This window comes from Cherax quadricarinatus, chromosome 18 (assembly GCF_038502225.1).
Source record: "Cherax quadricarinatus isolate ZL_2023a chromosome 18, ASM3850222v1, whole genome shotgun sequence".
Taxonomy (NCBI): Eukaryota; Metazoa; Arthropoda; class Malacostraca; order Decapoda; family Parastacidae; genus Cherax; species Cherax quadricarinatus.
In genome coordinates, this window is record NC_091309.1 from 9,094,402 (window position 1) to 9,122,364 (window position 27,963).

The following is a 27,963-nucleotide window of genomic DNA, read 5'->3' on the forward strand; positions in this document are numbered from 1 at the left end:
ACAAGAACACAGCTATAACAGCTTGAAGATACACTGTACATACCATGGTAGTTGTCTTATTCCTAAGTAAAAGAACTAATCTGCTGGAACAGATATAAATATGCATATTTTAAGATAAAGTATTTACAGGTATAACAGGGTTATGCCATGACGGGGAACTACAGTATTAAGAATAAAATAACTCTTGTGTAGTTATTTACATATTTTACACCCTCTTTAAAGGTGTAATGTTTTGTATATAATTATTGTCCTTGCAACATTGGTCATTCTAATTTCATACAAAAAATAATTTTTTTTTGGAATTCCAAGTACAATTTTGGTACTGTACAATATTTCAACTGTACTTTGAAAGGCCTTCATATGGAACACCAGCTATTTATCTACAATCTCTGAACTTAAATACAGCCACTACTTGCAACATCCTTGCAAGCTGTTGCATAGTAGCTCTTAAGAACAACACACACAACCAGGAGCTTGGACTCGACCCCTGCAACCTCAACTAGGTGAGTACACACACACGTCAGGAGCCAAGATTAATATATGGTACGGTCATGGTATACGAAAGGCATTGGATAAATAGAGGCCATAGTAGCCATTGCTGGCAAAAGATTATCACCGGAAGACCTTGCTGTATCAATGAAATCATAAGAAACTTCTGAGATATTAGCCAGTTTTAAAATCGCTTTTGAATATAAGAGTGGGAAAATAAGAAAGGTGTGTACAGGATGCTAAACACAAAGAGAAACTACAATGAAGATGTTGTAGTATGGAGAACCATATGAACCATGATGTCTTTTTTGTTTGGGGAAGTGGGGGGGGGGGATGGGATCATCCTGCATTGGTGGGAGATGCTGTGCATGTTTTGAGAGAGAGAGAGAGAGAGAGAGAGACAGAGACAGAGAGAGAGAGACAGAGACAGAGAGAGAGAGACAGAGACAGAGAGAGAGAGACAGAGACAGAGAAAGAGAGAGAGAGAGACAGAGAGAGAGAGACAGAGAGAGAGAGACAGACAGACAGACAGACAGAGTCAGAGAGTACCACACTTGGATCCACTTCGAGGACAGCGTGAAGCAAGCTTCTATACCACAAGATGGGTTTTAGAAAGCAGCAACTTCACTCTGGCTGTACCCTTCTCCAGAACATCACTTCATCTGAGATAATTTATCCCCAGGATGACTCGAGTATGGAACACATTCGTACAGCATTACGATGTCAACGAGATAAAGTCAATTGATCGGATGAAAATGCTGGCCCACAGATGGGTTCAACTTCATCCTGTTCCCTAACAATAAAAATGCTTTCAAATGAGGTGATGTAGGTAACAGCTCTTAGCTTGTCAATAAAGTTAGGAATCTTTAACCTGTAAATAGCTTGTTAATAAAGTTAGGGATCCTTAACCAAACCTTGTCAAACCCTGTAGGAGTTGTCAGTGTGTGGTGTTTGTGATGGCATGCAGTGTATGTATGTATGTATGTGGCATTTGTGTACATGTGTATGTATATTTTTATAGGTTTTTATTCATTACTGCACAGAAAAAGTGGGCTTGATGTTCAAGAAGACTGGAGGGAAAGCACAAAGGGTCAAATAACGACATAGTGGCAGCACTGTACATATGGTGTGTGACCTGCACATGTTTAACCCTTCTTAATATAATAATAATAATACACATATAACTGCAGCAAATATAAAAAAGAAGAGAACTGAGGTACATTATGAGAGGGAAGAAGAATGACATTGAAACTGAAATGCAAATCATACTAAAAAATATTGTCAATGCAGTAGCACTTGAGAGAAACTACCAAATGTGGATAGAGAGGAGGAACGAGGAACAGGATGGGGGAACAGTACTGTGCCTTGTGGAACAAAGCTTTTCACTGTGGCAGCTTCTGACCTGACTGTCTACTATTACTCTTTACGTTCAACTGGTTAAAAAGCTGAAGATCCGTCTGCCTCACTTTGTCAGTTATCTCTTTAGCATGCATTTTGTGCACTAACTGTATTCGTAAAAGAACAACAAGCAGCAGCAACAACAACAAAAAATGCTGAAATCTTAGCGGTAGAAAACGAAGACTTAAAAGTTATGGTAAGAAAACATGGGAAGCAGAAGAATATGTTAATGACAAGTGACCATAATATGTTGCTGGAGAGATGCTGAAAAAACATTCACAACACATGTCAGGTCAAAATTAAAATATGCAATAACTGTGTGGTGTCCATACGTATTTTAAAAAGTGCAAGTAATATAACAAATAGTATAGACATGCTACATAATACTTTTGAGAGCTAAAAAGAAATTTATGAAGATAAGAGTACAGTGGACCCCCGCTTAACGATCACCTCCCAATGCGACCAATTATGTAAGTGTATTTATGTAAGTGCGTTTGTACGTGTATGTTTGGGGGTCTGAAATGGACTAATCTACTTCACAATGTTCCTTATGGGAACAAATTCGGTCAGTACTGGCACCTGAACATACTTCTGGAATGAAAAAATATCGTTAACCGGGGGTCCACTGTACTTAAAATGTCTTTGCTGGCTAAGGAGTGGTATAGGATGAATGTTTCTAGGTATTATCAGCAGGAAGAACAAGATGCTAAAAGGGTTTTCTTTACAAATACTACATGTATCATGGTAGGACACTCAAATGGGAACTAGGAGGACCTTTTATACCTGGAGTACAGTGGACCCCCACATAACGATCACCTCCGAATGCGACCAATTATGTAAGTGTATTTATGTAAGTGCGTTTGTACGTGTATGTTTGGGGGTCTGACACGGACTAATCTACTTCACAATATTCCTTATGGGAACAAATTCGGTCAGTACTGGCACCTGAACATACTTCTGGAGTAAAAAAATATCGTTAACCGGGGGTCCACTGTATACCTAGAGTGTGTTTCGGGGGTCAATGCCCCTGCAGCCCCGTCTGAGACCAGGCCTCGTGATGGATCAGTGATCAACCAGGCTGTTATTGCTGGCCGCACGCAAACTGACGTATGAACCACAGCCCAGCTGGTTAGGTACTGATTTGAGGTGCCTCACTGACAAGACACCATAAGCATTGTTCTGCTCCTGTAACTAAAAATCGTCACTAAGTTATTTAAAATCACACCCACAAGCATACTAAACAGAATGTGGTATCCATAAATTATAATACGCAAGCCTGAAAACTGTAGCCACTTCCACTATCAATAACTATACAAATTTTATTTCAGAACTATACAAATCACAAGCAAATGTTTGCATAAAAGCTCTTTTTACTATTTCTAATGTTTATGCCAAAACCTTACTCTACAATTACAGTGTGTGTGTGTGTGTATGTGTATGTATGTATGTGTGTATATATATATATATATATATATATATATATATATATATATATATATATATATATATATATATATATATATATATATATGCAATAAGATCACAGTAAACAGGTGATTTCAAAATATGCAAAACAACCACTCTGAAAGAATAGAGAAATTCCAAGCGCTTTCGTGACTACTCACATTATCAAGGAACTATGAAAGTGAAGCATCCAAGGAAGCTATATAAGGGGTCGGCCAGCACCTCACTATCAGATCCCACAACGGTTAAACACGTGACGCGCGGCGAGCCAACTTGGACAGGTCCTTTGCAAAACTCACCCCCAAGCTATTTATTTGTCCAGTGTATTATTAAATTCTACCCAAATTCTATTAATTATAAATGGATCTAATTTATATAAACCAAAGGAAATATTCATATTATTGTCAAAACTGCTTTTTATGAAACAAGATTCAATTATATTCCTGTCGACCATGGACTTGCTTGATACTACTTTCTCAACTTTTTGAAAATCAATTGGATGGTTAAAATCTCTTACATGAATAAATAGAGCATTGGAATCTTGTCCAGTTCTAATGCTATATTTATGTTGTTTTAATTTTAGTTCGAGATTTTTACCAGTTTGACCGTAATAAACTTTATCGCAAATTTTACAAGGAATCTTATAGACACATCCATCAGCATTTTGGGGGGAATTCTTAATCAAAAGTTTTTTTACTGTATCAAGATTTTTGAATACAACTTTAATATTAAAAGTCTTAAGAAGAGAAGGCATATCAACCAAGTTTTCATGGTAAGGGAGAACCAACATATTTTTAGTTGAATAAGGCTGGTTGCCCTTTTTTGGATTATAAAAAGTGTTCCTAGCAACTTTAAAAGATTTATCAATTACATTTCTTGGGTATTTTAAATCATTACCTATTTCATAAATTTTGGATATTTCCTCATCTATGAACTCAGGACTACAAATTCGTAAAGCTCTCAAAAACATTGATGAGAAAACAGACAGTTTGACTCTATCTTGATGCGAGGAATAATAGTGGACATAGGAACAGTTATTTGTAGGTTTTCTGTAAATTTTAAATTTGAATTCATTATTACCCTTAATAATTAAAACATCTAGAAAAGGCAATGAGTTATTTTCTTCAAACTCGACAGTAAAGTTTATAGAATGGGCTAAGCTATTTAATTTTCCAAGAAAATGGTGTATACCTACATTTTTGGGCATAAGACACAAAATATCATCAACATATCTGAACCATTTAGCTCTATTAGGGAGGATTGTGTTAAGCAACCTTGTTTCAAAAAATTCCATGTATAGGTTACTAAGAACAGGTGAAAGAGGATTTCCCATTGCCATACCAAACTTCTGAGTGTAAAACTTATCATTAAATACAAATTTTGCATCAACAATGCAAAGTTTAATAAGTTTAATGATAGTAGGAACTGGCAATGGTAAATCATAGTTAACGAGTTCTTCAGATAAGAAACTTAATAAATCATCAACAGGAACTTTCGTAAACAAGGAAGTAACATCAAAACTAACCATGTTAAAATCATTTAAGTCAGTCAAGGAGTTTAATTTATCAACCAAGTCTATGTTGTTTTTAACATTAAAGTTAGAAATTTTGCCAACAATAGGGCTCAAAATATCGACAAGCCATTTGGATAATTTATATGAAACTGACCCTATGGAGCTAATAATTGGTCTGACTGGATTCCCTGGTTTGTGTGTTTTTATTAGTCCATACATGTAAGGTAAAGATGGATTAGTGGAAGTAAATTGTTTGACTAATTCATCTTTGCCTTTCAGTAGAAGTTTTATAGTTTTATTGAAATTGCTGTTAACGGTTTCTAGGGGATTTTTCCTAAGTTTAGAATAGGTTTCAGTATCATCTAAGAGATTATTCATTTTTTCTTGGTAATCATTTTCTTTCATAATTACTATTGCATTTATTTTGTCTGCTTTAGTAAGGCGCAAATTTTTATTGTTATTAAGTGTATCATAAGACTTAAAGAATCTTTGAGGGCAATTGGGAATGTTTGGTTTTAACATAGAGCTGTATACCATTCCTTTACTAATATTAATTTCATCAGAGGATAAATCAGAAAATTTTTCAAAGTTACAAAAGGCTTTTGCAATTTCAACATTATTAAGTGTTTTTGAAGTTGCAAAACTTAGGCCAAAACCTAGAGCAGCAGTTGTATGTTTGTCTAAAATTTCATCTGATAAGTTAATTACAAAATTGTTATTAGCATGCTTTGTCCAATCACTATTTTCAATTAAAATGTCTAATTTTCTTTGTAGTTTGCTCTTGAGTTCATTACAAATTCTTCTGAGTTTATTATAGCAATGATCCAACATACTGTGTTTCCATTCTGATGGAATGGCCTGATTAAAAGAGTATTTTTTGTTTCTCAATATTTTGAATGCTTCCTTCTCCTGTATTTTAGTTATTTCAATATGTTTCTGAAGAATAATTCTCATAAAATCATCAAAAGGACGATCTCTCATGTCAAGGAGTCTATTGGGTAAAAGAGACTTGGGCAGAACTTGTTCATTTAAACAATTTTTTAAAAAATTAAGTCGAATTTTTAACTTGTGGGACTTGATCAGTGCAGAAGAAAACTGTGAAACAAAAGATATATGATTAGGAAAGCTTATCGAGAACATTCTGAAGAGTCGTGTGGTATCCATTAATGCAATAAGATCACAGTAAACAGGTGATTTCAAACAGGTGATGAAATTAATATTAGTAAAGGAATGGTATACAGCTCTATGTTAAAACCAAACATTCCCAATTGCCCTCAAAGATTCTTTAAGTCTTATGATACACTTAATAACAATAAAAATTTGCGCCTTACTAAAGCAGACAAAATAAATGCAATAGTAATTATGAAAGAAAATGATTACCAAGAAAAAATGAATAATCTCTTAGATGATACTGAAACCTATTCTAAACTTAGGAAAAATCCCCTAGAAACCGTTAACAGCAATTTCAATAAAACTATAAAACTTCTACTGAAAGGCAAAGATGAATTAGTCAAACAATTTACTTCCACTAATCCATCTTTACCTTACATGTATGGACTAATAAAAACACACAAACCAGGGAATCCAGTCAGACCAATTATTAGCTCCATAGGGTCAGTTTCATATAAATTATCCAAATGGCTTGTCGATATTTTGAGCCCTATTGTTGGCAAAATTTCTAACTTTAATGTTAAAAACAACATAGACTTGGTTGATAAATTAAACTCCTTGACTGACTTAAATGATTTTAACATGGTTAGTTTTGATGTTACTTCCTTGTTTACGAAAGTTCCTGTTGATGATTTATTAAGTTTCTTATCTGAAGAACTCGTTAACTATGATTTACCATTGCCAGTTCCTACTATCATTAAACTTATTAAACTTTGCATTGTTGATGCAAAATTTGTATTTAATGATAAGTTTTACACTCAGAAGTTTGGTATGGCAATGGGAAATCCTCTTTCACCTGTTCTTAGTAACCTATACATGGAATTTTTTGAAACAAGGTTGCTTAACACAATCCTCCCTAATAGAGCTAAATGGTTCAGATATGTTGATGATATTTTGTGTCTTATGCCCAAAAATGTAGGTATACACCATTTTCTTGGAAAATTAAATAGCTTAGCCCATTCTATAAACTTTACTGTCGAGTTTGAAGAAAATAACTCATTGCCTTTTCTAGATGTTTTAATTATTAAGGGTAATAATGAATTCAAATTTAAAATTTACAGAAAACCTACAAATAACTGTTCCTATGTCCACTATTATTCCTCGCATCAAGATAGAGTCAAACTGTCTGTTTTCTCATCAATATTTTTGAGAGCTTTACGAATTTGTAGTCCTGAGTTCATAGATGAGGAAATATCCAAAATTTATGAAATAGGTAATGATTTAAAATACCCAAGAAATGTAATTGATAAATCTTTTAAAGTTGCTAGGAACACTTTTTATAATCCAAAAAAGGGCAACCAGCCTTATTCAACTAAAAATATGTTGGTTCTCCCTTACCATGAAAACTTGGTTGATATGCCTTCTCTTCTTAAGACTTTTAATATTAAAGTTGTATTCAAAAATCTTGATACAGTAAAAAAAACTTTTGATTAAGAATTCCCCCCAAAATGCTGATGGATGTGTCTATAAGATTCCTTGTAAAATTTGCGATAAAGTTTATTACGGTCAAACTGGTAAAAATCTCGAACTAAGATTAAAACAACATAAATATAGCATTAGAACTGGACAAGATTCCAATGCTCTATTTATTCATGTAAGAGATTTTAACCATCCAATTGATTTTCAAAAAGTTGAGAAAGTAGTATCAAGCAAGTCCATGGTCGACAGGAATATAATTGAATCTTGTTTCATAAAAAGCAGTTTTGACAATAATATGAATATTTCCTTTGGTTTATATAAATTAGATCCATTTATAATTAATAGAATTTGGGTAGAATTTAATAATACACTGGACAAATAAATAGCTTGGGGGTGAGTTTTGCAAAGGACCTGTCCAAGTTGGCTCGCCGCGCGTCACGTGTTTAACCGTTGTGGGATCTGATAGTGAGGTGCTGGCCGACCCCTTATATAGCTTCCTTGGATGCTTCACTTTCATAGTTCCTTGATAATGTGAGTAGTCACGAAAGCGCTTGGAATTTCTCTATTCTTTCAGAGTGGTTGTTTTGCATATATATATATATATATATATGTATATATGTATATGTGTATATATGTATGTATATATATATGTATATATATATGTATATATGTATATATATATATATAGTATATATATATATCGGTGGGAGACGACCGACTTTTTGAGAAAAAAAAAATATTATATATATATATATATATATATATATATATATATATATATATATATATATATATATATATATATATATATATATATATATATATATATATAATATATATATTTTTTTTTTTGGTGCTGTAGTTGTGATCCAGGTTTAGCTCTTTCTGTGAATATAATACTTATTTTTTTGTGAACATGAGTCTATGCTATTCAATAATTTCTTGAAAGCCAGTTACATAACCTGCATTAGAAGTCACCACCTTGATGAAGTCGAAGATCACATTGTATGCCATATGAGAGCAAAGATAAGAGGAAGGACCCTTGGTATTAAACACACTTCTGTTCTAAATAACAGACTTTCTTTACTTACCATCACATAATAAGTAATTTACAACATAGTTTCTTGTTCCTTTCCTTTACTGCTTTTCTTTATTACATGTGAATCTACTTGGAGTGGGGTTGTTGATTTTAGACTGTTTTTATTCACATTAACACATATTACACCTTTGATTGCATCTTCATTACTGTTTTTACTTCCACTTATAATGGATCCATTTTCTTTGGATGGGCTTGTTTTGGTACTGAGAAACTGCTCTGTTGATTCAGAGAAAGTTAAGTGTTTTTCCTTCATTCTTCCATTTACCTGCCCATTTTGAGATGAAACTGGGCCATTACTTTTGGGGCTGATCTGAACATTTTTCAAATTGGTATCTTCCAGGAAATTACAACTTTCATCATGAAAATCAATTAATATTTCAACAGGGGTAGATTCACTAGTGTTCCTGACAGTGCTTACTTCCACTGAGGCAGACTTGACTGTTGAGAGGTAGGAAGGAGAATATACAGGGTCTTCAAAGCTTGATTCTTGAACAACTATTTTCTGATGCTGAGTTCCATCTGAGGCTGTGCAAGGCTGTAACTCTATTGCTTCATCATATGACTCTGTTGAACCTTGCTCCATACTCATATCCTGACGAGTAAGTTTTCAATCCTTTATTACACAAGAGACACAAATACATACACTGTATCATTACATATATTTTTTAATACACTAGAAGTATCTCACTGAGGTAGGGTGACCCATAAAAGAAGAAACACTTTCACCACAACTCACTCCATTATCCTGCCAGAGGTGTACTGACATTACATTTCAGAAGTCTCTACAAACTGCAGTATCTGCACCTTTCCTCCAGAGTACAGGTACAGTACTTTCCACCATACACAACAGGGAAAGATGAAAAAAAAAAACTTAGTGATGGCTACTTCAAAGGCAATGGAACTTAACAAGGTGACACCATGGATTCTATGAAAGGGAGCAGAAGCACTTTACAAACAACTAGTTAATAGACACGAGACAGTTGCATAAGATCTGGAAGACAGAATGTAGTCCCTTCATTCAAGAAATGAGACAGCAGGAAGCACTGAACAGTTATGTACAGTATACTCTGCAAGGTAAGGAAGATCTACAAAATGAGATTGGTAGAAGACTTGGAGAGTTCTCATAAACATTAACCAGCATGGTTCAGAGATGGCTAAGCTTGTCTTATTAACCTGTGGAAATTCTATGACAAAGTAACAAAGGTGAGGGAGAGCAGAAGGAAAGGAAAGATAGTTATTTATTTATTTAAGGAAAGGAAAGGAAAGGAGAGAGAGAGAGAAAGAGAAAGAGAGAAAGAGAAAAAGAGAGAAAGAGAAAGAAAGAGAAAGAGAAAAAGAAAGAGAAAGAGAGAAAGAAAGAAAGAAAGAGAAAGAGAGAGATAAAGAGAGAGAGAGAAAGATAGAAAGAGAAAGAATAATGGAAAAGAGAAAGGAAAAGGGGGGGGGGGTTATGAGTGGATTGCAATTTTCTTAAACTGCAAGAAGGTATTTGATACTGTACCCCATAAGAGACTGAGGCCTAACTGGTAGGAATAACAGGGAATGTACTCAATTGGAGTACAAGGAATGTACTTCCTTAGGGAAAGTAAGCAAGCATGATTGTCTATGAAGAGATGTTAGAATGGTAAGGAGTAAGCAGTAGGCTTCCACAAGGATCAGTATTAGGACCAGTACTTTTTTTTAATGTGTATAACATGTCAGCTGGGACTTAATTAGATGTATCCCTGTTTGCTGATGTTAAATTAATAAGGGGAATAAAATGCAGATGAGGATAGGAAAAGTTGATATGGAGAAACTGCAAGATTGGTCAGATAAGGGGTTGCGTGAAGTCAATCCCAGAAAATGCAAGGTTATGAAGACTGGGGAAAGGGCTAGAAGACTGGATACGGATTAAAGACTGGGGACAGTGGCTGCAGACCTCATTCAAGGAGTGAACATAGTACTTAGCATATTACCAGAGGCTCACATCAACTGAATAACCTCTGTAGCCTTTAGGACTCTCAACCAGGATAGTACACTCCAGGACCATTGTATGACACATGTCAGGTTCTTCTTGGAGTGTGCAGCACAGACATGGAACTCCCAACTGAAAAAAAATGTTGAGAAACTAAAAGTGGAAAAGTATGCAACAAGGCTTGTTCCAGAGCTAATGGGTATAAGCTATGAAAAGAGGCTAATGGTAATGAAGCTCAAGACACTGGGGGCCAGAAGATAAAAGGAAGATATAACAAAAATCGTTCAGAGGAATTGGTAAGGTAGACAGGGACAGGGGTACAAGAAACAGGTATTTGGACACAGCTAGAAACTAAAGATACAGACAGGCCACAGGAATATAAGAAAGTATTTCTTTAGTTTTAGAGTGGCTGGGAGGTGGAATGATCTTGAATAAGTGTTTGAGACAGCATACATAGTTTGAAAATCAGGTACTGTATGATATCCCCATGAGGCTAAGAGGGAGTGAATTTAGCAAACTTCAAGTTGAGGGGCATGGCCAGGACCTAGGGCTAGACTCCTGCAACCATTTATAGGCAAGTACACACACACATGGGAATATAAGGGGTTATACAATGCACAACTGAGGCAACGTGGTGGAGTACTGACAGGACAAGTCTCGAGTAATTTATATCTTCAAAAACATTACCTGAAGATCACGTGACATCATAGTTTTATTTGTGGCATTGAATAACCCAAATGGGTTTCGATTTTTTGTCAACATATGAAATATAACTGAATTCAATAATTAATTTACCACCAGTCATACTTGTGCCATGACTGCATATTCACAACATTGTATATAAAACGTGTTAAGCAACAAGAATATTAACCGGAAAATTTTTCACAATCGATATTACTGTTTAATTTAGACTTCAACAACAAAAAGATTAATGTAAACATACTGTATTGATGCTTACATTATCATTCATGATTTGTTTTGACACAGACATGAACTATGGTGATTTATTGTTTCCCAAGCTTACTAAGGCACATCAGAATGACATTCAAAGGATTGAGCTGCCACCATTCCTTGCACTTTATAATAATAATAATAATAATAATAATAATAAAAATAATAATATACATGTGGGATAACAGGTATATCTCGCTACTTCTACATGCATTTAGGTCACACTACACATGCATGTACACATACATGTATTTATACACCCATCTGGGTTTTCTTCTATTTTCTTAGCAGTCCTTATTCTTCTTTATTTCCTCTTATCTTCACGGAGAAGTGGAAAAGAATTCTTCCTCAGTAAGCCATGCGTGTCGTAAGAGGTGATTAAAATGCCGGGAGCAAAGGGCTAATAACCCCCTTCTCCCCCTTCGTCTTTTTAGATCACCCTACCTCGGTTGGATACGGCCAGTTCAGTGCAAAATAATAATAATAATAAAAGCCTAGAAGAGTGCTACTGTACAATTACCCTTCTTTTGTGAATAAGAATATCTTGGGCAATAACTTATTTTCTCAGAAAATATAGCTCTATATGCAATATCTTAATAAAACCATTGCACAGTATATGAATTTTACTAATACTGTATATGTATTATGAAAAACTTATCACTAAAAGGCCAATTAAGAAGTTTATACTTACCCTTGACTGTTGCCTAGAGACATAAGATGGTGTGAGAGTGGGTGTAGGGGACGGAGAGGGAGTACGTGGCCGAGAGTTTGACCCATCACCACCTTCTGATCTGGGCATCTGGGGAGAGGGTGTCTGTCGATCACGTCGCTCTGCTTGCGAGTGAATGGAGTGTAGTGATGTTCTGCCACGGCTAGCCAGCAAGCAAGCGAAACATTACAGAGAGTTAGAAACTTTTATGCTTTTGTAATGCGTGGTACATATTAATGGCACATCAAATTGATCAGGGTTCTCTCCAGAAACAAAATTGATCTCAGAACTAGGGCTGAATAGTAATTACATTTTCCAGTACAATTATATCACAGTGCCATACAGTCTCGTATTAAATCTTGCACCAACCTTGAAGTCTAAAAGAATATATTTTGTACTTCTTTCACAAACGTGATTGCAGCAAACTGGTTCGCACAAAGGCACAAAAGCACACAAGCAATAATAAAATGAACAGAACTAGAGAGAAACCTGATGAACAGAAACTAGCATGAGCCTCTGCTGACTGAGATACAAAAATTGGGATAACCTCAAGATTTGCAAACCGCCCCAAGGAAAACAGTGAAATATAGGTATGCAAATTCTTATATAGGCTAAACAAACAATTATTAAATTTTCCATAAAGTTTAGCAAGGTTAGCTAAAGCTACTATGTTAGTATTTATGCAAAATACAACAACTGGAATATAAAAAAATTGCATAAATACAGTATTTTTTAATTTTCTTTAAGGGGTGAATCTTATGGTAACCCATCAACTAAGTGTACATTTACTAAAAAAAAGTCAAATTTTATTAACCATTAATGTGGAGAGTGGTTGACACTACTGATCTGACAGATGGTTAATAAGTTAGGCAAGCATCCTATGGACCTTCAGATTATTGTACGCAGTGTACAATTATGTTAAAATAAATACAGTGAATGTGCATTTGTAAAACTATCATGAAAGTTGAACAACACTGTATGACCCTTGTGGGTTTAACAGTTTTTATTGTAATAGTAATAATAATAATAATAATAATAATAATGTGAATGTGATGTTGAAGAATACATCTCGAATATATTGTTACTGGTACAACAAGTCATTTGGTCAGTTAATATATGTAGATGGAATACAGTAGTACAGGAGGGCCATTCAAAGTAAAATATACATGGTTTCCCTTGGTTCAAATGTATTCACTATTATACAATGGGGACTAACAATGTCTGGCTGACAAGTTGTCCAAAACTTTGTGCAGAAAAAAAAGTTGTGAAAAAGACAATGCCTCTCTGGATTTATAGCTTTTTCACATTATCATGCAATGACCCATTTCTATCTGTGCTATACATTGGGAGTTACGATCAGTGCAGCTCACAAAACGCACCAGAGATTCTTATTTCGTGGAATTAAGTGTCTGACTGGGCTTGGTACAGGTGTTATGGTTTATGGACACATCTACTGCAGAATGTCAGCTGTATAATCCCTATGGGTTTAGTGATCTTTAGATAATAATAATGCAAAATGCCAGTGATACTTTTAAACATTTTTTCCCAGCTGATATTACTCAGAACCTGATAACAAACTTTTTTTAAAGTCTAAAATATATGTAGATTTCTCATTGATTACTAGCATCATGCTGCAAGTATGAAAATTATTTCATCATTTATAGAATTAATAATTAACAGAAAACCAAAATACAGCACATATAAATTTGTTACATAAATATTTAAATATGGAGAGTGACATGTGGAGATGGTAGGGGCACAGGGGAACACTAAATACCCATAGTAGGGGGACAGGGAACAATACCCATGATAGGGGCGCAGGGAACAATACCCATGATAGGGGCACAGGGAACACAAAATATCCATGTTAGGGCCACTGGGAACATAAAATACTCATAGTAGAGGCACAGGAAATACTATCTCCCTGACAGTGAAAAATGCGGGTCAAAAATCAATACCCTTCAAAGGAAATGTTTGGAGCCTGCTGAAAATCTCTATCCAAGGAGTTGGAGATGCCCTCTCCATGGATCAAATCTTATTACCTTCCATTTCCCAGTTGCTATACAACCCTATTTACCATAAAAAATAGGAAGCATCCATAAAAAATAGACTGACTGGTTGCACAGCATGCATTTACACAGCACGTGTGTTAATGCAGTACAGGTGTTTGTGTGTTTATACATAAAAGGATAAATAATAATACAAGCGCTGCATATAGAAAAGAATGTTTTTTTATGTTAAATCTACACAATGCATGTAATATATTTACATAATCATTTTCTTTGAGATATTTTACTCTCAAGAAAAACAATGGAAATATTTTCACAGTTGAAAATGTTTTAATGATTGGCATGGTAATAATACTGGTAGATCGTGACGGGTGCTGCGGCTTTGTTGGTGAATGGTCACTTGTAGTTTATGCTTGTTTACCTGGAGTTTACCTGGAGAGAGTTTCGGGGAAAGGCTAACAATATTTATCATTTCAACTATGGTCATGAATGGTGACTACAAGCAGTTAGCTAGAAGATATTGATGGTTAAGAGAACAAGTTTAAGCAATGGGCGGTAATGCTGCCAGCGTAACTTTAGTTAAATGTTGGCATCAGCTATGTTAAAACTGACTTGGTTAGCTGTTACTGACTATGTAGATCAGTGGCTAGCAACTGGTTTGATAAGATAAGATAAGATAAGATTTCGTTCGGATTTTTAACCCCGGAGGGTTAGCCACCCAGGATAACCCAAGAAAGTCAGTGCGTCATCGAGGACTGTCTAACTGGGATTAGTAAATGGTTTTTAGCAACCTGGATGAATGGCCATTAATGACTTTCCTGTGGTTAATAACTACACGGTCAGTCACAACCACTCAAGTTAGGTTGTTGTGGTTAGTGACAGGATTAGTAACTTGTTAATGGCTTTATCAATGGTCACTAAAGACTGTTGTAATGTGTTAATGTCACTCATAATGGATATATTAGTACATCAAGTTTTTGCAAAATTAATATGCAAGAGGAATATGTTGAAAGTAAAAGTTATTATGAGTCAGATTGTGATTTATGGAAGAGGAACAATTGCTGAAGCTGAGAGGCGACTATGATGAGGTTATGGGTAGATTGTGACAAGGTTGAGGGAACACTCGAGTATTTACTCACCTAACTATGTTTGCAAGGACTGAGCTCCAGCTCATGTCCCCTCTCCCTCTTAACCACCAACTGACTGGTTTGAAGGATCTTCAACCTCTTAGATTTTTGCTGCATATACACTTGAAGTCATATATCAGGTATACCTTGATTACAACTTCTGATAATACACTCCACCTTCTCCCCACCTTTGTAATGACGTTCCTTCTTACAATTCCTTTGCTCATTTTGGTTATTAGCTTCCATTTGTGCTAGTTTTAATACAACTCTTTTCAAAAAGCATTCATCTTTTTGATACCTCTGAGTATTTGAAACATTGTGATCATGTCTCCTCTGTGCCTAGGTATCTCTTGAGTTATGACATTTAGTGTATTAAATCCGTCCTTGTATATTAAGTCAATCTTAAAATTTAGCTTATGGCAAGCCTCTAAATCTTAAAGCTGTTTTGAGTGCTTTAAGTGCAGGATCTATGCTGGTACTGCACACTCCAATATTGAACTCACATATCCAGTTAGGTCAGGCAAGATTTGTCAGGAAACAGGAGAATTGTTTCCTGACATGGGTCTTAGTCATATGATGACCCCCTCTGGAGCTTTTGGTCATCCGACCCAGGTCTTCCGCTGGTTGACAGGTCCACCCCTTTGAAGATTATTAGTATCCAGACCTAGGTTCCAGTGTACGTAATGTATATACAAATATGTAGTACCTGCTGAAGTTCCTGAAGATCATTCTTTCATTTGCCAGTGTTGCACATACAAATGTGGTGTACTATTTATTTGTGTTTTCAATGACGGGTTTGGTGTTTTGTTCTACGTTTAATTATTTTTTCTTACTGTCTGCTGCATTTCCCTCAGCTGATGTGCTATTATACAATGGCCTTTCACCTATCATTATCATTGTCCATTTATAGGTGTTAAACTTGGGAAACCTTTTTGTCATTCTTACCTCTATGCAATCGTCTTCCACCACTGTTTTTCTGACATTTACCTCATTCATGTGCAGTAACATAGATTCAATTTCTCCAGGCAAGTTATTAACTTACTATCAGAAACAATGACAAAAAATTTTTTGTGAGAAAGTTTACTTGTAGGGTTGAGTAGAAATGACTTGTCTTTCACTCTGATTGCCTTCTGTTTGTCAGATATTTCTTAGAGTTGAATACCCTGACTGCTTTCCTAATTTATAAATTAGTCACTAGTACAAACTTGGAACGTTTAGTTTTCCTGCCCTACCCTTTCCTGTCATACAACCCAAGTTAGTAATGCACAATTTCCCTTCTCTGAACCCATGCTGTTGGTTCTTTTGATCGAATCTTATTACTTCCCATTTTCCAATGTTAATGACCCCTACGAATGTAATAATAAAGCACACGTCAGGAACATTTGCTTGTAATTTAGGGGTTTGCCCCTGTCCCCCTTCTTGAATATTGCATTGGATTTGTACAAAGTTCTCCAGATTTCTGGTATCTCCTCTGTCTCCAACTTAGTATGTATTGTAATGTTTCCTTAATGGCTTGCTCAGGAGTTTCACCTCATCTTTCAGTGATACTGTTTGGACCAATAGCTTTTCTCGCATCGGTACCCTATAGGACTGTTCTTAATTTCTCGTCATTTACCACTGAACATGTCACTCTTTGGGAGGAGCTCTCTCTAATTTCAGGCAATGTCCTTGTATTGTAAACACTTGGAATCCTTTGCAGAGCTCCTCTCAAACTTTCCTGTCATACTAACTCAGCTGAGTATGTGAGGAGTTTTGGGAGAGACTGAGTGTGTGAGGAGGCTGGATGTAGCGAAGTTGGAGAGAGTACATCTGGAAGAAGGAAAAATGAGTATCTGACGAGGATGAGAAGAGACTGAATACTTATATGATAAAAGCTAACTGGAATATCTAGCAAATAGTTGCAGCATGATTAGAAGAATGAATATCAAGATAGAGTCATGAAAGGAATACAGATGCAGTGTTTCCAGAATTACCAGTGTAATGTAATTTCCAAGCATCTTGCCCATATTTTTGTGCTGTATTTTACAAATCGCTCTAAATTTTTATTTTAATGATGTGGGCAGTGAAATATGATATGGTGAAGTCTGTTGGATGGCAAATAACAGTCTCTAAGATATACTGTAACAAGAATGTTTCAGGGTTTTGTCCATCAGCCGATGGACCTCTTGCTTATGTAAAGAACTCGTGACCAATAATGATCAAGGCATCTGCATCCACCATTAAATGACCCTGACCAGGCTGATGAACTGATTTCCACGCCACTGACAGGACCATGGCAACAGTGGATCAATATTCCACCGTCAATTCATACTACACTTGTCCTCACATCTTCTACTACCCTTCAAGAAAAAAAAAAAAAACTAAAGCCCTACCATTATAAGCTCCTCTATCACTTGAACCACCTATTCTCTCACAACACACACTTCCCTTGGCAGTCTACAGCATATCTACCCTCTCTATCCCACTTTCCTCGCTCGTCCAACATTATACTGCCTTTCACTTCACCCACCTCGACACACTCGAGGAGCCGAGTCTTGACCCCCACTCAAACAACTTTGAGCCCACAATGACAACTCAAAGACAGCTAGAAATGAACCTCTTATTCTTTTACTATAGTGATATAATAATAAAATAAATACAACTACTAATAATAATGATACTTTTTACAGATTCTTTGATGTCAAAGATGAAACTATTTATTACACTGCCCTCCCCTTTTCACATACCTCTCCGTACATATGCCACCTTCCTGCTGTTGAACACTGTGTGAAATGAAAATGAAAATGTTTATTTCCTTGCAAAGCTTACAATGTGTGGTTTACATATTATAAAATATTAATTACAAGGAAGGCCTTTAGCAAGCCTAGGCATTTCAGGCAGAATGACTTGCAAGTGTCTGGTGCTGTCTCGTCAATACTGTACACTATAATGACAATTTTAAATACTGTACGTACTGTAATTCATATTTAAATGACAAACACTTACAGCATTAGAGATTCAGAGAAAGTGAACAAGATAAGGTGAAAGTACTGTGTATGATGAATAGGTAGACAAAAGCAGGTAACAGTATAAAAACTGAAATATTTGGAAGAGACGTTGTACTGGCTGAGAGTAAGGGAAAGCCGTTTTATTCATTGGGGAAAATTTCTTCCGAAACGGGTCTCCTCTACGGCGATTCATTGGAGCTTCTGGCCCCGTGACTGAGGCTTTCTGCATGCTTACCGACCACTCAGTAAAATGATTAACTCATTATATACAATGTGTATTATGTAACTGCTGGTTTGCTAGTGGAAAAGTGTCTTGAGGACAGGTTAATATATGTGCATTAAGAAGATGAAATAAATTTTCAATGGTGTGACTACTATAAAGTTCCTCTCCTATGTGCGGGATTTTTGGCAGATTGTTCTAGCCATGGTACTGTGACTTTATTCTTTACCATGAAGGAAATCTTAAGTAACAGTCAAAGTCTTCCCTGCATACATTGCATCCACATAATTGGCGATTGTATACTTGCAAAAATAATCCCGAGAGCAAGCAAGTTAAATAACCCAGTCCTTCATTCCTTCTCTGATGCTGTACCTGGCATAGGTCTTCGTCTGGGAAACGAGAGTCGAGTGAGAGTTGACTACCAGCATGTCACCTTTGTACAGCCGGCTGTAGAGCTTTCTTAGCTCCTGCCGCACCTCTCCATTCATGAGGCAGTACAACACAGCCACAAAGAAACCCTGGGAAATGTACCTCAGAATTAATTGTCTTACTTCACATAAAAAGAAATATGGTTATACAGATTCTGTTAACATGATGTGATAATTAAAATGCTGACTAAATGTGGTTAATCAGTCTTATACTTGGAGCATTTTTATATCTTTGTAGAGAATGATTCTAACAATCATATCTGACTTATCTGTTTTCAATTGTTATTGACACTGTCCAATTAAAAGCCATATTTGTGAAATTTTGTGTTCAGAAATGTTTCACACACACAATAAATAAATAAATAAATAAATAAATAAATAAATATATCCTCCTTTCAACAAACAGCCGTATCCCACAGAGGCGGGGTGGCCCAAAAAGAAAAACAAGTTTCTTTTTATAAATTTAGTAATTTATACAGGAGAAGGGGTTACTAGCCCCTTGCTCCCGGCATTTTAGTCACCTCTTACAACACGCATGGCTTACAGAGGAAGAATTCTGCTCCACTTTCCCATGGAGATAAGAGGAAATAAACAAGAACAAGAAAGAAAATAGCAGAAAACCGAGAGAGGTGTGTGTAGTATATATATGCTTGTACATGTATGTGTAGTGTGACCTAAGTGTAAGTAGAGGTAGCAAGACGTACCTGTCTTGCATGTTTATGAGACAGAAAAAAGGACAACAGCAATACTACCATCATGTAAAACAATTACAGGCTTTCGTTTTACACTCACTTGGCTGGACGGTAGTATCTCCCTGGGTGGTTGCTGTCTACCAACCTACTACCTAGGAAATAAATAAATAAATAGAATATATATATATATATATATATATATATATATATATATATATATATATATATATATATATATATATATATATATATATATATATATATTTATTTATTTATTTATTTATTTTACAGTGGAACCTTGGTACTCGAACAGCTCCCTACTCAAACAATTTGGTATTCGAATGCTTTGTTCTGTAAACAAATCGCTCGGTAGTCGACAGTTTGCTCAGCACTCGACCAAACAAACACGACCTGCCAGAACTTCACTGTAAACTATTTCGTGTTTCTTTGCATTTTTTATATTATTTGAATAAATAAGTCACCATGGGGCCTAAGAAGGTTAGTGATAACAGCCAACCAAAATGAAAATTAATTGGGAAAAATTCGTTCTGTACTGATACAGATTGGTACTCGAACAGCCTTCTGGAACCAATTAAGTTCGAGTGCCGAGGTTCCACTGTATATCTTATGCCTAAATCACTCAATTTAACTTATTATCAAGGAACATTTGAAACACTAGCATTAATTATTTCCTAATGGGCATTTAAAAAAAACTGAACAACATGGCCATATAAGTCACTATTGGCCTTCTTATCCAATTTTCCCTGGAAATCCTCATCTAGTAGTTAATTTGTAAGTGCTAAAATAAAATACAAGAGCAACTAACCTGAAAGGAGGCGAAAACTTGGTCGAGGAAGAGCCAGGCAAGCTCAACATAAGCATTAGTGGAAGTGGACAGTCCCCAGAGTACAAAGTAATGTACTCCAAAGAGTGGAACCAGCACCAACGTTGACTTGCCCAACTTTCTGTGAAGTAACGAGATAAGGAATTCACGATGCGAGGACTTCATCTAGTTTTTTGTGACTGTCATTAAACATAGCAGTGTGAATCAAAGTCTCACCTGTACTTCATAGACTCAGTAGATATGGATGACCTAAGCTTGAGAATCAACACACGAACCACATTGAGGAAAAAGAAGAAATTGATGAGGTTTGAGATGGCAACTGGGGCTCTGATGCACACCCAGAAGATCCACTGAATGTTATGCACCGTCCAGCAGTTGGTGTCATCCAAACTGGCCCGCAAGGTGGCCCAGATACCCACACATCCCAGCGGGAGTCCTGAAACATGGCCACAGCTAGCTTGAACTTGATTATGGCACTGTATGATTTATGCAGTTTTAACACTCATGTAAATGTAATAATTAACTTGACAGTGTAGTTTGGAGGGACTAAGTTCAATTCTGGTTAATGAGAAGATCAGCATCAACACCTGTATCATTAAACAATGCTGTACCAAAATACATTTTTAATGTTGTATGCTAAATGATCCATGCAGGTTTTGCGCTTTGTGAATAAACTGTGCTAATTATTAAAAATATAGTCTTAACTATGATTACAATTTTTATGAGGCCGTACTTCACCATAACGAGTAAGATTTAAGAACTAGAAAGTCTTATATAATACGGTAATGTATAAAAATGAAATTGGTGCTCAATTAACAACTGTACATAGTGATCCCTTCAGTGGTGGTGCCTTGAGAGTGAAGGGCTCTTGATTCAAAGAACTGGAGCTACTCTCCCCTTTCTCAGATCAAATCTGGAGATGTACAACTTATTGATATAGTGTTTACCCATGAATGTTACAATAATCATCTTAAAGTGATAAAAGCATAGTGGACATGGTATTGTTGAGTAGGCAAAAACATTGCTGATGACAAATTTAACTTGTCTGTGAGGTTGTGGGAATTTCTGGGGTTGTGTGTACAAGTGGGCAGAAGAATGAGAAGTATGGAAGCTGAAGTGAAAGAAAAAAAAATGAAAGTCAACAAGGGGATTTGAAAGTGGGAGGATCCAAGTAAATTTTAATACTTACCCCAGCCAAGGAGAACATAGAGAGTGATTGCTGAGGAGTCTGTGAAGAGTGCCATGAAGATAAGACTGTGCAGGTAGAGTCCTTCCATCAACAACCATGAGTAGTTGGCCAAGATGAAGTACTGCCACACGCAGATCATCACTTTGCACATCCATGTTTGCTGAGGTGCAAAGTTATTCATTATACACACTGTGTGTACCCTATGATATATATTTACAGGGGATGGTGGGAGGTCAAATCCTAGCTCTTGGCCTTACATCTTAAATCATACTGACAAACATTAGTAGTTTCTTACCTCTTGGGGCCTGATGTACCCACTCTTGAAGCTGTGTACAGAGTTAGCCTCAACACTTAATGATTTAATTCCACTATCTCATTACGTACTCTACTTTACCACTAAATGACCCACGTGGATTTTACAGTTTCATGAAAATAATCCTTGTTATCCTTAAATTAAAATATTACATTAATTTACTGTTTGGATTGTATCTATACCACCTTCCTCCTGACCCCTACATACAGTACTATACTATGTAAAGATATTTTACTTGCAAGATTAAAAAAAGCTAGAACCCTTGGTGCAATCACTACGTTGAAGTTGCTGATATCATTACTAATTTGCTACTGCTATTATCAATTTGCTATTACAGTAGCTCATTCTCACAGTGCACTCACAACCATTCAAACATCACAACTTACTTTCCATATCACTAGTTACTTCAGTGTCGTAAGTGTTCATAATATATAAAGCAAGGTAAATAAAAATTTATAGACAACGTCAAGGTATTCAAGTTTGATCGAAGAAAATGGAGGGTATAACTCAGGCTCTATTTCTGAGATTAAGAGCCCTTCATCAACAAGAGCCCTTCATCACCAAGAGCCCTTCATCACCAAGAGCCCTTCATCAACAAGAGCCCTTCATCACCAAGAGCCCTTCATCAACAAGAGCCCTTCATCACCAAGAGCCCTTCATCAACAAGAGCCCTTCATCAACAAGAGCCCTTCATCAACAAGAGCCCTTCATCAACAAGAGCCCTTCATCAACAAGGGCCCTTCATCAACAAGGGCCCTTCATCAACAAGGGCCCTTCATCAACAAGGGCCCTTCATCAACAAGGGCCCTTCATCAACAAGGGCCTTTCATCAACAAGAGCCCTTCATCACCAAGAGCCCTTCATCAACAAGGGCCCTTCATCAACAAGGGCCCTTCATCAACAAGAGCCCTTCATCAACAAGAGCCCTTCATCAACAAGAGCCCTTCATCAACAAGAGCCCTTCAACAAGAGCCCTTCATCACCAAGAGCCCTTCATCACCAAGAGCCCTTCATCACCAAGAGCCCTTCATCAACAAGAGCCCTTCATCAACAAGAGCCCTTCATCAACAAGAGCCCTTCATCAAGAGCCCTTCATCAACAAGAGCCCTTCATCAACAAGAGCCCTTCATCAACAAGGGCCCTTCATCAACAAGAGCCCTTCATCAACAAGAGCCCTTCATCAACAAGAGCCCTTCATCAACAAGGGCCCTTCATTAACAAGGGCCTTTCATCAACAAGAGCCCTTCATCAACAAGAGCCCTTCATCACCAAGAGCCCTTCATCAACAAGGGCCCTTCATCAACAAGGGCCCTTCATCAACAAGAGCCCTTCATCAACAAGAGCCCTTCATCAACAAGAGCCCTTCATCAACAAGAGCCCTTCATCAACAAGAGCCCTTCATCAACAAGTGACCTTCATCAACAAGAGCCCTTCATCAACAAGTGACCTTCATCAACAAGTGACCTTCAACAAGTGACCTTCATCAACAAGTGACCTTCATCAACAAGTGACCTTCATCAACAAGTGACCTTCATCAACAAGTGACCTTCATCAACAAGTGACCTTCATCAACAAGTGACCTTCATCAACAAGTGACCTTCATCAACAAGTGACCTTCATCAACAAGTGACCTTCAACAAGTGACCTTCATCAACAAGTGACCTTCATCAACAAGTGACCTTCATCAACAAGTGACCTTCATCAACAAGTGACCTTCCTTGAAGGACATAAAATAAAATTATGTACTTTGTATCTTTCATCTCATTTTACTGTTTCTATGGCATTACTACGGAGTTGTTAATTAATACACTTAAGTAAATATATATTCCCTTTAAATATTTGTTAGCCTGATGCTTGCCTGATATACTGCACATAAAATGGGGCTTTAAAAGAACAGTTTGTTAACGTATTGCCCTACAAGTTTGAGTACGAGCTCGCCATAGGTTCGATCGTATGGCAAGCCATTCTAATCTGAGAGTTCAAAGCGCTGTCTACTCCAGTCAGTGAGCACCACTTAGGATCTAGACTCTAGTCTAAACTACAACAGCTCAGATGGCAGATAGTTTCTCTCCAGTCCTCATATGTGCTGTTTACCTCCAAGGTAATGTGACCTAAGGAAAGAAACGCATTCACCATCACTCATTCCCTAGCTGTCTTTAGAGATGTGCACGAACATCACAGTTCCAATGACTCTCTGAACCCCAATATATCCCCACCCTCCAACACTTCAGATTGAAGTCAAATGAGTGAACCTGTTTCACCTTTTAATAACTTTCTTTTGATGGCAAGGGCGGTGCCAAGGGGAGGGGGAGAAGGGGATGTTGAAGCCCCCGTAATAATAATAATAATAATAATAATAATAATAATAATAATAATAATAATTATAATAATAATAATGCTTTGAAAAAAAGGCTCTTCCAACCAGATTACCACCCCAAAGCCCCTCCTACGTAAAATTCCTGGAACCGCCTCTGCTTGATAGTAATAAATATATAAAGCTTAAACGTCCACTACCAACAAAGTCACACCAAAACTAAAGTAGCAGCAGTAATAAAGCAAGCAAGCAGTCTCATTAATGAAGACAAGTACACCACTTAGAAAAGCACTCGAAAAATACACAAAACTAATTGTAAGACGTGTAGGTATTTCTAGAGGAATGTTTTGATGTCAATGAAGGGCTCTTGATCCAAGAAATTTGAGCTACCTTCTTCCTTGGACCAAAACTGATTACCTATTCCCCGGGGCGCTTACGAATTTAGCGCTTCCTCGTGAATATTATAAGACATGCAGGAAGGCAGAAACAGTAATCGGAGGCAGAGAGATGATGAATGAAGTAGAGGCAGGTAAGTAACGTGGCAGGCAGGCAGTGGGAGGCAGAAATACAGGGAGAGAAGGAAGTAGGCAACGGGAGAGAGGGCAGTCAGGCACGCAGTTGGTAGCAGGAGATACTCAGGCAGGCATGGAAGCACTTGAGAGGCACTAAGTTTCCTCGTCTTCTAATAGCATGTTCATTTTTTCACTATAATCTACCTTGTCCATAATTACTATCGCATTTGCTTTGTCTGTTTCGTAAGGTGAAGTCCAGGATCTTTCCTTAATTCATGGTATAACTTAACAAATCTTTGAGGACAATTGTGTTGCAGAGGTCTAAGACCTCTGCAACACGAGGTAGATTACAGTGGAAAAATGAACATGTTAATTGAAGACGGGGATACTTACGTGCCCCTTAAAATATGTCAGAAGAGTGCTACTCAGGCAGGGAGGGAGGCAGACAGACAGGTCGTAAGGGATATTACAACATGCAGGAGAATGATGAGTAGAGAAAGGAGTGAGATGTTTGGGGAGAGAAGAATATACGATAAAATCGTATCCAGAAAAAGATGACCGTAGGAGGCAAGGAAATGAGAAGGAAAGAGGGGTGGGAGAGAGGGGAAAAGATGGAATGAGGGAGAGGATGGAGTGAAGGGAGTGAGAAATAGAAGGGAGTGAGAAATAGAGGAAAGGGAGCACTAAAGCCAGGGAGCTTACCTTAGGCCAGAAGTTCGCAGCAGGCTGCACCATCCAGCATGCAACAAAATCAAACACAAATGACTAATACTCTCAGACATATTTTTTGCCTTATTTTATATTATATATATATATATATATATATATATATATATATATATATATATATATATATATATATATATATATATATATATATGTCGTGCCGAATATGTAAAACTGGTCAATTAGCAAGAACTCATTTAAAATTAAGTCCTTCCTAAAATTTTCTCTTATACGTTTAGATATATATTTTTTTCATTAATGTTAATGTAAAAAAAATTTATTTTGCTCCAAAAGAATCTTAGAAAACTTACCTAACCTTATTATAACAAGAACAATTTATTTTAGCCTAACCCAACTAGATATATTTTAAATCTGTTTACAATAATTAAATACTAAACAAACGCAGTGAAATATATTTTTTTCGTTAGGTTCAGAATGATTTTGGCGAAATTATTGCATAAACAAATTTTCGCTTGTCCTATATGGCAAGATGAGCGTTGCTATTTAAGCCAAGATGGCAAGTTCTGCCTATTCGGCACGACATATATATATATATATATATATATATATATATATATATATATATATATATATATATATATATATAAATAATATAATTATATATATATATATATATATATATATATATATATATATATATATATATATATATATATATATATATATATATATATATATAAAATCAATAACACTGCGACTAGCCGTGGATTCGAACCCATGTCATTTTGGCCCGCCTCATGTTAGTTTAATATCTATTATGGTGAGCAAAAATCGCACGTGACGCTCTAACCCACCGGACCACGCAATCCTACAAAAATCAAGCACCCAGCGGAGCTAGGTGTTTTACCTTGATCCGAGGACATACGGTGCTGTGGGTGCCTCTGAGCTAATTTCATTCTACTCCCCGTTTGGTGTACTAACCTCCACGAGCAGTGTATATATATTATTGTAACCACAAACGAGTAGTATTAATAAATAACACTGCGACTAGCCAAGGATTCGAACCCATGTCGTTTTGGCCCGCCTCGTGGTTACAATAATTATATATATATATATATATATATATATATATATATATATATATATATATATATATATATATATATATATATATATATATATATTCCTTGTCGCTTTTACTGGTTTGTTTCACCCAATTTTTTCAGTGTCATTTTAGCGCGTGGTTGGACAGAGTTACACGCTCATAAACTGACATATCATTCTTATACACAGTATAAGCTATGCCCAGCATCCTTGGAATTATTCCAGTATCACCAGTATCACTGGTGCGACACGACCTCTGTTAGTTATGTCTGGACAGAGTTCCTCCCATTTAATATCCCCTGGATCGATTGTCCTCTCCAGCATTCTTAAATCCATAAATACAAAACACCGATATGAAAAACAGTACAGAATGGGTCACATAACCAGAGACCAAACAAAATGTTACTCGTCAATCCTAACCAGCCTGATAAGAAGGGCAAAAAAATTGTATTATGAGAACAGATTATCCAACTTACGAGGTGATATAAAAAAGACCTGGAAGACCCTATCAGAAATTCTGGGAACAAAAAAGATATCACGACATAGCGAAATAAAATTAGCAAAATCAGATGAACCCCAACTCCCACCAACAGAAACAGCAAACAGACTCAATGATTTCTTCTCCACTATAGGTCAAAACCTAGCCAATAAAATCCCAAGCTCAGATACCCCACCAAATGACTACCTCACTGGCAACTACCCGAACACACTGTTCCTAGCTCCGACTAACCCATACGAAGTCTCCCTTATTATCAACGCACTGAAAAACAAGGCAGGAGATTTAAATACCTTACCACCCTTTATATACAAAAAAGCGTCACAAGTACTATCACCAATCATTGCAACACTCTTTAACAAATCCATTGAATCCTCCACCTTCCCTACAGTTCTCAAAATAGCAAGGGTCACCCCGATCCATAAAGGAGGAGACCAGAGTTGAATAACTATAGGCCAATATCCAATTTACACCCTCTCTCAAAAATCATAAACGAATCTACTCCTGCCTCATCTCCCAAAACATTCTCAACCCCTGCCAATTTGGATTCAGGCCTAATAAAAATACTAATGATGCTATTATACACATGCTAGAACATATATACACTGCAATAGAGAAAAAAGAAGTCCCACTGGGGATCTTCATTGACTTATGTAAAGCTTTTGATACAGTTGACCATGACTTGCTCCACGTAAAATTGTCACACTATGGTATTAGAGGGCACTCCCTCAACTACCACAAGTCTTACCTCAGCAACAGAAGCCAATATGTGTACGCAAATGGGGCAAGCTCTTCCGCACAACCAATTACAGTTGGTGTCCCTCAGGGAAGTGTCCTTGGCCCTCTTCTCTTTCTCCTATACATAAATGACCTAC

General features: G+C 36.5%; 1 protein-coding gene across 4 annotated transcripts in view; it reads right to left on the minus strand.

Annotated features, from left to right (window-relative positions):
* LOC128689359 (secretin receptor) overlaps window positions 1–27,963 on the minus strand; it is a 270,899-nt gene that overhangs the window by 16,524 nt on the left and 226,412 nt on the right. Inside the window, exons 9-15 of one of the 4 annotated variants that reach the window (XM_070086167.1) lie at window positions 25,504–25,527; window positions 21,663–21,822; window positions 20,690–20,909; window positions 20,456–20,594; window positions 18,882–19,027; window positions 12,149–12,329; window positions 8,545–9,144 (exon numbers count right to left, since the gene is read on the minus strand). In XM_070086167.1, coding sequence (XP_069942268.1) covers window positions 8,563–9,144; window positions 12,149–12,329; window positions 18,882–19,027; window positions 20,456–20,594; window positions 20,690–20,909; window positions 21,663–21,822; window positions 25,504–25,527 — 1,452 coding nt within the window. In that variant the 3' untranslated portion in view covers window positions 8,545–8,562. Of the gene's footprint in view, window positions 1–8,309; window positions 9,145–9,988; window positions 10,639–12,148; window positions 12,330–18,881; window positions 19,028–20,455; window positions 20,595–20,689; window positions 20,910–21,662; window positions 21,823–25,503; window positions 25,528–27,963 lie in introns of those variants that run through there. The other 3 variants (XM_053777541.2, XM_053777543.2, XM_053777542.2) reach the window with 3 other exon arrangements.